A 12,574-nucleotide genomic window follows, 5' to 3' on the forward strand; every position below is an offset into this window, starting at 1 on the left:
ACTGCTAGTAATTCGAGGTGATTTATATGCAGTTTTGTTTGATGTACGTCCCATTGTCCTTGGATGCTGTGGTGATCGAGGTGTGCTCCCCACCCGGTCATGGAAGCATCTGTTATTACGTATTGTGGCACTGGGTCATGGAACGGCCGCCCTTTGTTTAAATTTGTACTGTTCCACCATAGAAGCGAGATGTATGTTTGGCGGTCTATCAACACCAGATCTAGAAGGTGACCCTGTGCATGTGACCATTGCGATGCTAGGCACTGTTGTAGGGGCCGCATGTACAACCTTGCGTTTGGGACAATGGCTATGCATGAAGACATCATGCCTAGGAGTTTTAAAACCACTTTTGCCTGTATTTTTAGTGTTGGATACATGGCCTGTATGACCTTGTGAAAATTTTTAACCCTTTGTGGACTCGGAGTGGCTAATCCTTTTGTTGTGTTGATTACCGCTCCTAAGTAGTGCTGTATTTTGCACGGCACAATGTTTGATTTTGTGCAGTTGAGGGAGAACCCGAGTTTGTAGAGGGTTTGTATGACATACTCTGTGTGTTGTGAACACTTTGTTAGCGAGTTGGTCTTGATCAGCCAATCGTCTAGATACGGGAATACGTGTATTTGCTGCCTTCTGATGTGTGCGGCTCCTACTGCTAGGCATTTGGTAAACACCCTTGGTGCGGTTGTTATACCGAACGGTAAGACTTTGAATTGATAGTGTATTCCCTTGAATACAAACCTTAGGTATTTCCTGTGCGAAGGATGTATCGGTATGTGGAAATACGCGTCTTTGAGATCCAAGGTTGTCATGTAATCCTGTTGCTTTAGCAGTGGTAACACTTCCTGTAGCGTGACCATGTGAAAGTGGTCTGATTTGATGTAGGTGTTTAGTATTCTGAGATCTAGAATTGGCCTCAGTGTTTTGTCCTTTTTGGGTATTAGAAAGTACAGTGAATAGACACTTGTGTTTATTTCTGTACATGGCACCAGTTCTATTGCTTCTTTTTGCAGTAGTGCTTGAACTTCTATTTCTAGGAGGTCTAAATGCTGTTTTGACATTTTTTGTGTTTTGGGTGGGATATTTGGAGGGATCTGTAGAAATTCTATGCAATAACCATGTTGGATAATTGCTAAGACCCAAGTGTCTGTTGTTATATCCACCCATGATTGATAAAACTGACTTATTCTTCCCCCCACTGGTGTTATGTGGAGGGGTTGAGGGACCTGTAAGTCACTGTTTGGTTGTTGGGGTTTTGGGGCTTTGAAATTTCCCCCAGTTTCTCGGGAATTGTCCTCCTCTGTACTGGCCCCGAAAACCTCCCCTTTGGTACTGTCCCTGGTAGGTAGACGGTGTTGATTGTGAGGTGCTGGCTTGTGTGGCCTGACCCCGAAACCCTCCTCTGAATGTTGTTTTACGGAAGGTGCCGAAAGTGCCTCTGCTCTGCGGGGAGTAGAGCGCGCCCATGGCCTTGGCTGTGTCAGTGTCCTTTTTCAGCTTCTCAATCTCCGTGTCAACCTCTGGTCCGAACAATTGTTGTTGTTCGTTGAACGGCATGTTGAGTACCGCCTGCTGTATTTCTGGCTTAAAGCCAGATGTGCGCAACCATGCGTGCCTTCTGATGGTAACTGCAGTGTTTATTGTTCTTGCAGCTGTGTCCGCTGCATCCATAGAGGAGCGTATTTGGTTATTGGAAATGTTTTGTCCCTCCTCAACCACTTGTTTTGCCCGCTTCTGAAATTCCTTGGGTAGATGCTCGATGAGATGCTGCATCTCATCCCAATGGGCTCTGTCATAGCGCGCTAGGAGCGCCTGAGAGTTGGCGATGCGCCACTGGCTGGCAGCTTGTACAGCGACTCTTTTCCCAGCTGCGTCGAATTTTCGGCTTTCCTTATCCGGGGGTGGTGCATCGCCCGATGTGTGTGAATTAGCTCTTTTGCGAGCTGCTCCTACCACGACTGAGTCTGGTGGCAGTTGAGAGGTGATAAAAGCAGGGTCTGTGGGAGGTGCTTTATATTTCTTCTCTACCCTTGGAGTGATTGCTCTACTCTTGACGGGGTCTTTGAAGATTTGCTTCGCATGCCTTAGCATTCCCGGAAGCATAGGCAGGCTTTGGTAGTTGCTATGGGTGGAGGAGAGGGTGTTAAAAAGGAAGTCATCCTCGACAGGTTCTGTGTGTAACGCCACGTTGTGGAATTCTGCTGCCCTAGCTACCACATGCGCATAACGCTGTGCTGTCCTCGGGTGGTGATGGCTTGGTAGGGTATGACTCTGGGCTATTGTCTGACACTGGTGCGTCGTATTGGTCCCAAGCATCTTGGTCATCTCGGCTCATGGTGGTGTGAGCCGGTGAATGTGACGGAGTTTGTGCCAGTGATATTTGAGTTACAGGTGGAGGAGAGGGTGGCGGAGTTGCTTTCTTTGCCACCTTTGCTTGTGGTGTTAGTTGTTCAGTTTGGAACTCTAGTCTCCTTTTTCTCTTGATTGGTGGAAGAGTGCTAATCTTCCCCGTTCCACTCTGGATGAAGATCTTCTTTTGTGTATGGTCTACATCAGTAGTCTGTAGCTCCTCTTCAAACCTGTGCTTACGCATTTGAGAGGACAATGAATGTTCCTCTGAATATGAGCCGGTAGTGGTTTCGGTTGCTGGTTGTTTTGGCACCAAAACTGTGTCCTTTTTTGTTTTCGGCTCCGAGGCGAATCTCTTCTTTTTCGGAGTTGAGCCTTCTCGGCGTCGATCATCCTCGGTGCCGCTGTCTCTGCGTCGAGCAGCGTCGGCTCCGCCTTCTCGGCGTCGATGTCTTTCGGCAACACTTTCTCGGTCCCGAGAGGGTTGCGTGCCTGTGTCTCGACCCGAGTCGGACGATCTGGGCACCAGTTCGGCCTTTTTCGGTGCCGATGGACGGTCACCTTTATGGGTTGAGCCATGGCCAGTTGGCAGTGGCGTCCCCTGGGCCTGGTCTATTTTCTTGTGCTGTGTGCTTTTCGACGTCTTACTCAGAGTTTCGTCGACGTCGAATTCATCTGAGTCCGTTTCATGGATGGAGAAGGCTTCCTCCTCTTCTCCTTGTTCCTCGAACTCTCGGTGTTCTGTCGGCGTGGACGCCATCTGTAGTCTTCTGGCTCGACGGTCACGGAGCGTTTTTCGGGACCGGAACGCACGACAGGCTTCACAAGTTTCTTCTTTGTGCTCGGGTGACAGGCACAAGTTACAGACCAAATGTTGGCCGTATATGGATATTTATTGTGGCATTTAGGACAGAATCGGAACGGGGTCCGTTCCATCGGTGTCGATGTTACACGCGGTCGGGCCGACCAGGCCCCGACGGGGGATCGAAATTACCCCGAAGGGCTACTGGAGCTCTTCACGATTCGGTGTCTATTCTAACTATCCCGAGCGAAACAATACCAACGTAATTTTTCGAAGTTTTGACTATCTTTCCGTCCCGAAACCCGGAGCGAAAAGGAACACGTCCGAACCCGAGGGCAGAAAAAAAACAATCTAAGATGGAGCCGACGCCCATGCGCAATGGAAGCAAAGAGGAGGAGTCCCTCGGTCTCGTGACTCGAAAGACTTCTTCGAAGAAAAACAACTTGTAACACTCCGACCCAACACCAGATGGCGGACTGTGCACAACATGTGTATCTGCAGCAACAGATGCCATCGAACAGTATGTTTAAGTAATGTGATAATCATGCTAAATGTATAAACAGTGAAAAGTAGTAGTAAATATAAAGAACTGCAATGGCCACAGGTGTCCTGGGAGGGGCACATGTGAATCTACAACACTACATACCACAGATGCCTACAGGGCAATTAACATATTTTGTTCAATGGCATGTGTGGTGGTAGATACACATGCTCTGCATAGACTGTAAAGTAGTCACTTTCTCCTCCCCCCCCATCCCCACAGATGGGGTGGCTAACCTGTGCGGGTTGCAGTGGTTTGAAAAAAGGATTCCTAACACTGCCTGACCTACAGTGGATTGCTAAAACATACACACAGTAATGTTTGGTGAAGTTGTGTGACGTAGACCATGTAGCTGCTTTACATATGTCAGCTATGGTTGCTCCTTTTTATGCGAGAGGAGTGTGCTCTGGAAGGAATAGGTAAAGGTCTCTTGGCCTTAGCACAGCTAGTCTAACTATATTTTGCGATCCTTCTGCCCGATAAGGACATAGGGTTGCATTTGTGTGGTGGTGAAAAGGTGACAAAACGTTCTTTGGAATTTCTGAAAAAACATAAGTGCTCTTTTCACATCCAATGTATGAAGCGCTTCTCCTGCAACAGAATCTGGCTGGGGGAAACAAATGGCATCTCAATGGATTTAGTGGAGGTGAAATTAAGATATTACCGTAGGTAAGAATGCAGGGTTGGTGCGGAGAACCACCTTGTCTTTGTGTATTTGATAGAATAGTTCTTCTGGGATTAAAGCCTGGAGCTCACAAACATGTCTAATTAAGTGATGGTGACTAAAAATGCCACATTCCAAGAAAGAAATTGAAGAGGACATGAGTGTAGAAGTTCAAATGGGGGACACATGACTCTGGTAAGAACGATATTATGGTTCCAGAAAGGTGGTGGGGGAACTCTTGGTGGAATAACTTGTGTGAGACCTTCCATGAAGGCTTTGATGGCTGGAATTTTAAAGAAAGAAATTTTGAAGGTACGCAGCCATGGCAGTGTGATGTAACCACAAGGAATTTATGCTTAATTTGCCTTTTGTAAGTGAAGTAGGTAGCAGACAATGTCTCGCACTGTGGTATTGAAACAGGCAATTTGTTTTGAGTGACAGTAGCTAACAAAACGTTCCCATTTTGCTACATAACAGGCGCTAGTGGTGGATGTACTTGCGTCCTTAAGAACGTCCATACATTCAGGTGGTAAGTTAAGGTATCCAAATTCTATGACCTCAGGAGCCAAAATGCTAGGATGATTTGCCCTTGTTTCCGAGTTTAATGGTTTGACCCTGTGGGGAGCTTTCTGTTTGGAACTACAGAGAGATCTAGAAGTGTTGTGAACCAAGGCTGATCAGTCCAAGTGGAAGCTACTAAAGAAGATTGCCTAAGCTTCAGAACCAGAAATGGAAGGACAAGGAGAGGCGTAAAAGCCTAGGCCAATATACCCAACCCACTCATCCATAGTCCATTGCCCTTGGATAATGGGTGTGGAAACCTGGAGGCAACGTTAAGGCATTTTTCCATTTTCTGTTGTGGAGATAAGGTCTATTTGAGCTAACGCCTACTTTTACAAGTATGGTAGGAGGACTTGTGGGTGAAGTTTCTATTTGTGGACATGTCGCTGCATCCAGCTGAGCAGGTCTGCAAAGTTGTGGTGAATAACCCAATTTCAGATGGTCTGAGATCCCCCCCCTCCGCTCACAGCCCACCCTGTTTTTATAAGTAATACATGTCTGTCACATTGGCCATCCGGACTAGGACAACCTTGTCAATCTGGTGAGGTAGGGATGCTTTCAATGCTAGATGACCAGCTTGAAGCTTTAGGTAGTTTAGGTGGAGAGCTTGATATCCCAGAGGCCCGGTGTTGTAGGTGAGCCTCCCATCCAGTCTGTGATGCGCCTGACATGAGTGATATGGGGAACAGGGTTGAGAAAAGGTGCCCCCCCCCTCCAACAGGTTGTTGGTGTTTCACCTTTGCAGAGAAGGGCGAGTGTGGTGGTCTATCAACTCTATATCCTCCAAATGGACCCGAGACTGGGACCACTGACAAGCTAGACATTCCTGTAACGGATGCTATGTAATCTTGCTTGGGGAACTGTGGCAATACAGAAAGCCATCATCCCTAGTAGACACAACCATCCTCACTGTAAGCTGGTGGTTTGCAACTAACATGTATGAAAATGGTAACATTTGTTCAAAAATTTTTCATTAACATGCAGAAGGCATTTTACCTTAGTACCTACAATTATATCACTACATTGAGAAGTATTTTTAAAAGCTTTTAAAAATGAACGTAGAAACATTCATGCCTCCTCCCACTCTGACAACAATGCCAACAGTGAACTAAGAGGCAAGTCAGTTGTCCTGTCTAACACTCAGGATGGCCTGGGTTCTTACTATTTAAGGGCAACATTATAGTTTATTAAATACAACACAATAGAAGATTTTCTAACATTCATATCCTGAACACAGATATTTTCAAGCGCACTTAAATGTAAATGAAGAAAATGGAGACAAAGTGAAATAAAACAATTGCCTAGGATCACACTATTTGGCAAAGTGGGGAAACCAGGATTGATGATAGTTTTTTTTGGTTTTAACACTGTGCAATTCTATTTCATTCCAATTCAAGAATGTTTAAACACTTAACTCTTCCGAGGTAGTGCTAGCAAGTAGAGAAGGCTGATAAATGGATAGAGATTCAGATATTGCTTAGAACAGTATTGTCAAATAAATGACTCTTCTAGAGACTAGGGGATTGATTTAGAGGGCAGTATGGACTGTAACCCTCAAAATAATTCCATGACGCACTGACAACACTATGTACATGTTTTGCTTCCCCAATACCCACCTTACCATCCCGTAAAGCCCCACTTTCATCCCGCTGGCATCACTGCGGCCCTCGGGCCCAAAACAGACCATATTTTGTGGCCCTTGGGAAAATGTTTGTGAGTACCCTTGGCTTAATTTCTCCACTTGAACATTGTCTTTTCCTAGGAGGTGAATCGCTGTAAAGTGTATGTTTCTCTTCTGTGTCCACTTCCAGATTTTGTGCTTGCTTTGAAAGAACAAAGGATTGCTTTCCTTCCTGTTTGTTTATATAAAACATTGTTGTGGTGTTGTCTGTCTGGATCAAAATAGTCTTTCCCCCACAATTGCTTCTGAAAGGCTTTTAAGGCTAGGAACACTTTTTTCAGTTTCAGAATGTTCATATGTTGCACTATTACGTGCTCCTTCCAAGCACCTCGGACGTTGAGTGCGCCGATACGAGCTCCCCAACCCATATGTGAGACCTCTGTAGTGATGGTCACTGCTGGAGTTAGTTCTGTGAAGAGGCTTCCTGCTGTTAAATGTTTTCTGTTCCATCACGTCTTCTCTTCCCGTATTTTTTGCGTGACAACCACTAGATCCTCTCAACTCCCTGTGGCTTGTGACCATTGTGTTTGCAGCCATTCCTACATTAGTCTCATGGGAAGGCTCGCATGTGGGATAAGCGGTATAGAAGATGCTATCTTTCCCAATACCTTCCCCACAATCCTCACTGCCAGAGACTGCCTCATCTGATAACGGTGAGCTTCATGTAAAATGGATGCAATCCTTTTTCTCACAGGGATAAGCATTTACTTCTACTGTGTCGATTCTTGCTCCCAGAAATATGTTTTGCTGTTCTGGTCTTGTGGAGGATTTTTCTTCATTTACTGAATATGCTAGTTTGGACAGTGTAGATGTCACCTCTTGTACATCTGTTTTTGCATTGCAGTGCAGAGTATGCTCTAATAAGCTAGTCGTCTAGGAGTAAATACAAATGTATTCCCAGTTTTCTCAAATATGCTACAACTGCCGCCCAGCATTTTGTGAAAACTCTTGGGGCAGATTTTAAGCTGAAAGCCAGCACTTTGAACTGGTAATGTTTTTTGTACACAAACTGTGAATGTTTTTTATAACTGTGATTCACTGGAATGCGCAAGGATGCATTCTTTAGATCTATTGTTGCTAGGTATTCTCCCCTTTGTAGTTGTGGAATGACTTCTTGCAGAGTTGTCGTTTTGAATTTTTGTGGGTTTTATAAATGTGTTTAAGAACCTTTGGCCCAGAACTGTTTGTAGGCTTCCATATGGTTTTGGAATCATGAAATATGTTGAGTAGTTTCCTTAATTATCTCTTTTTTGGAGGACTTGTTTTTACTTCTTTTGCAATAATTCCTCTACTTCCTTGATTACTCAAGATGTTTCTTCCTGTGAATGAGTTCTTTTCTTTGGTCCCCCATGTGGTGTCTTTATTAATGCTATGCAACATCCACATTTTAGGATATTCAAAATACGGATGTCTTATGTTATCTTCCTCCACTAGTTAAGAAGGTATTTTCCTCCCTCCCACAGGTGTTGCATGAGAGAGTGTAGAGGGTCTGCACAGTCACTTTGCTGAGAAAGTTGATCTGTCATTGTGTAGCTGAACTCTTCAACGTGCTCTCCCCGAAAGCACTGTTTTGCTTGAGGCCGATACTGCCATTGTTGAGATGATGACTATATCTATGGTGTGCTTTGGAACCCCTGATGAGATGTCTGGAAACTGGACTGGTCTTCTGCTCATTGCTGTTCCTCTCCTTACGTTTACTCTGAATTGCAAGGCACCCATAGACTTGGCAGTGCTTGCCTTTAGTCGGCAATTTCCTCAGTGCCGAGCCAGCTTTTGGTGTTTCTGACTGTCACCATCACCTCCCTGTGAATTTTTTCAGGGTTACCTGCGGTGTCATCTCCCTCGACTTTTCAGTGTCCGACGTCGACGATTCTCAGCTCAACATCCAATGTTTCTCCCTGTGTTCCTTTGGCTATACTGTCATCATCATTTGAGACCCAGAACTTTTCAGGGATGGTGCTTGTTTCTGTCCTTGCATGGAAAGTGTGCTTGCCTCTGCCTCTCCTTCAACATTTTCGCATTGAACCCATCACACTCCTCGTAGTCCTCCCTTAGGTGTTTGAGTGGTAGGCAAAGGTTACACACCGCGTGATGAACCTTCTGAGAGACTTTGTGGTGGCACTTCATGCAGAATTGGAAATGGGTTTTCTCCATCAGCGGAACAGGGAGCCCCCTGCCCATGCATTCTTTACACTGTTGATGCTCCCTCTGAAGGTAGGAGTTCTAAGTGGTACTTTTTTTTACATTTACTTGGTGCTGTTATTCTGAAATTCCTGGATGGACGTCACTTTTTTTCCCCCAACGACCTGGGGATCCCTTCAGTTCTGCATCCAGACCCAATTGTGGGGAAAAAAAAAGATGACGATGGCGACCAAGAGAGGAGCTGACGGGGGAGGCGTATTACGTCAAAGAAAGCTAGATAAGGCACCAAATGATGGATCCGTTGACACCCAACAACAACAGCCCAAAAAAAACAAAAAAAAACATTTGTAATGCAATAGGTCTCACATTTGCCAGAGTTAGAACTACTGCTGCGTAAATGCATAACTGGACTTTTCCTGCCTCATAAACTGGTCATCCCTGTCGCATAATTTGGTCCTCTCTAACTCTTGCATACAACTAAAGCATTCCATTTACCTTCTTCCACTGTCTGCTATTGAACTCATATCAGCTCAAACTCCATGAAAGACCTCATATGGAGAATACGGCCATGTCTACGTTCACTTTTAGCTTTTGTTTGTACAGAGCTCAAATTGTTTTACAAGATGTGAATCTAAAAACAAGACAGATACACACAGCTGCACACATGCCTCTTATTAAAATACAGATAGGGGGCAAGGATTATATGCTGTACTAAACAAATTTCGTTCTAAAGTAAAGTGATGCCCGTCGACACAATGCTTTACAACAGCAATATGGGTTGAAAATAAGTGTTTTAAACTACCATATCAAACTCCGTAGGGAAAACGAGAGGTATGAAAAAACAGAATGACACAAAGAACGCTGCTGGTCGGTCTATCCAATTTCCTTTGGCTCATTTAAACGAGACACTCGGACAAGGCCATCTTTTATCATAGCCCATACAAAAGAAAAATAGAAAAAGCTATCCCTGGGGGTTGGTTAAAAAGTAAGAGCGGGGTTGGTGACACACACCACAGCAAGCTGGATCCCAGAAGAGAAGATGAAGCAGCAGATTATGGCACCCCATTGGGGCACTGATGCCCACAATATTTTTGCCCCTCAGATCTCCATGGCGTGCTAAATTTTGTCCGTAAATTCAGGCAGAGGTCCAAGGCAACAGCAGAACGACTAGTCTTACAAAGGTTGCCTGAATTCAGGATTTAAGGCTCAACAGGAATGAGAGAGACATGGCCAGATCTGTCACCTATGGAATTGGTGAAGCAGGACCAGGTTTCAAGTCCAGGCGCCTGCTGAACATCCTATAATTCTGAGCAAATCACTTTTAATTCCAGTGTTTGAAAAACGAAAAAGATTAATCTGACCTTACGTAATGTAATTTGATGCCCATATAAAGTGATATAACGTCTTTAAACTGAGTTTGCGCTATATTAAACTGCAGAATAATTTAAGAAGGCCGAGAAGGAAAATACAGTTAATAGGGGAGTTATAAGTTGCCCAATTAAAAAAAAAAAAGGCACCTTGAGGAAAATGTTTACAGAGACACAACCCTCCTCTTCAGTAAAAGAGATTTACTGCCAAACCTAGACCACCAGCCAGCTCTTTTACCATAACTCGCAACCAGCAGCGGATGCAGCTTCCCAGGCAAGGTAGAAGCAGCATGAAGTAGAGCACCACCCGGGCCTGTGGCCCATTCCAAGCGAAGGCACTCGCTGCGTATTCAGAGCACGTCAGTTCAGTTGGGTATGCCCAGACACCAACATGGCAAATGGAGCAAGGCTTTAAGCTGCACAGACAAAACCAATAGGCTACGCAGGCTTCAAGTTAAAGCACAGCCCCTCTTAATGCTGTACCCGAGCAAAACAAAGGTTACGTACTACATTTCGCCCCTAGCACTGACACTTGGTGGATAGAGCCGTATAGACATTCAACCCACAAAGCTGTACACAAACCGCTGGGATGGCAGGTTGACGAGCTGCGGCTCGAGAATACTTGTGACAACTGCATTGTGGCATAACATACAGAGCTGCCAACTTTGAGACCTGGGAACCTATTTTGATCTGGTGGTCTGGTGTCAGCTCTTTAAAAAAAAAAAAAACATTAAGATCTAAAAATAAAATTAGTACACATAAAATTAAATAAATAATGGCAATCACAAGGCAGATAGGTAAAGTGGAAGCCCACAAAGGAAGCGCGTTAAAACAGAATGAAGCGCATGTAACGTAGCGACACGGGAACCATTAACAATGGTGCTGAGGCAAAAGAAACAACATACGGCCATACAGCGAGAAGCCAAAGAAATAAAATAGTGGGCAACACTAAGGTATATGACCGACTGTGCAAGAATCCATGCAACAGGGTCGGTCCCCAAGGCAGTAACAAAGCAGCCTGAAAAGAGGACAAACTTAAGGCATTTACCAATGACATCAAGGAATTTTTGAAAGGCAAGCCCACAAACGAGTGTAAGCGACGGGCATGAGGGGGGCATGGCTAAAGCCCACAGACAGATAACACGTCAGAAAAGCACCACATGTGCTCTGCTATTTCCAACCTAAAAAAAAAGAGAGAGAAGGACTACTACTACTACTACTACTACTACTACAAGGGGAGAATTCTCGACCCAGCCACTACACAGCAGAATAATGCACACAATGTACATCCAGAAAAGCTTTAAAATGCAAAACCTTACTTATATATTCATGTCAGTAAATGGCCCTCCATAGACTAAAACAGAGTACAATCAACAGAGTGCAAAATGACTTCTGCATTACCCACAGATACCTCCTGATGGCGACAGAAGTGGTGTCGGAGAACAAAGGTTGGAGCCAATATTTACTGTTTTCAAAAGCTAGGCTGTAGAAAGTATCACAGACTACTGTTAAATCAACTGCACGTACTGAGAAGAAGCACTTATATAACACTTTGATCATATACATCAAAATGACTCATCATGCCGCGAAATAGTTGCACAATGCTTAGCTGTCCAATGTAATTTATATTGGACAGCATTGCATGGCTGGACACTTTCCATGGGGTAGATGAGGTTTAACTCACAAAACGTAAGATGAAAGAGGAAACCTTTTACTCACCCGATCGTAATGCTGTTCCAAAAACTCTGCACTTAGCAATTTGTGCCGCGTAAGCAAATCCTGTAAAAAACGTTTTAATTAAAGTTCTGTAAAGACCAGTTGTGCATAGAGATTTCATTTGAAAGATAGTAATAATATAATTATCAATGGACATTAACATGTCACTTTCCAGCCAAATTGTTACGAATCCTTTTTACCTTTCAGAAATGCCAGCATGATCACAAGGCACCGCTAGCGAGTCAGCAAGTAAGCTAGTTAACTTCCATTTACATTCAATCACTAAATTATCTATTAGCGTTTGACTTATACTACGGTTATGTTCTTCTTTAAACATATTTAGGAAAGAGTACAGATCTAAGAGTAGAGTTCTTATGTTGAAGACTTCTACTCTCCGCTGAGATTAAAGACATTCGTAAACAAGCATTTGAAATGTAACAGGTCTCACATTTGCTTGAGTTAGAGCTATTGGTGTTGTAAGTTCATAACTGGACATTTCTTGCCACTTCCATTTACCTTCTTCCTCTAGCAGCAGCCAAAAATGAAAATGTTGCCATTTCGCATCCTAATTTAAACCTGCCATGCTAATTCCAGTAGAATGCCACTTTCACCACCCCACAATCAGAGTTGCTGGCTGGCTAACACAGTTCCCAAAAAACAAGACAAGATGCGTAGTGAGAGAAATAAACTAGAAGGGTCACCAAAATATATCAAGAGCGTTCAAACACTCAATGTCATAACTAAATAATGTAAT

The 12,574-nt window shown here is 44.2% G+C and overlaps 1 protein-coding gene across 7 annotated transcripts in view; it reads right to left on the reverse strand.

The window, feature by feature from the left end:
- CAB39 (calcium binding protein 39) overlaps window positions 1–12,574 on the reverse strand; it is a 209,565-nt gene that overhangs the window by 113,086 nt on the left and 83,905 nt on the right. For all 7 annotated transcript variants that reach the window (XM_069213414.1, XM_069213415.1, XM_069213410.1 and 4 more), the window contains one exon: window positions 11,824–11,883. In XM_069213414.1, coding sequence (XP_069069515.1) covers window positions 11,824–11,883 — 60 coding nt within the window. The remainder of the gene's footprint in view (window positions 1–11,823; window positions 11,884–12,574) is intronic.

Source organism: Pleurodeles waltl, chromosome 11 (assembly GCF_031143425.1).
Source record: "Pleurodeles waltl isolate 20211129_DDA chromosome 11, aPleWal1.hap1.20221129, whole genome shotgun sequence".
In the NCBI taxonomy this organism is placed as follows: domain Eukaryota; kingdom Metazoa; phylum Chordata; class Amphibia; order Caudata; family Salamandridae; genus Pleurodeles; species Pleurodeles waltl.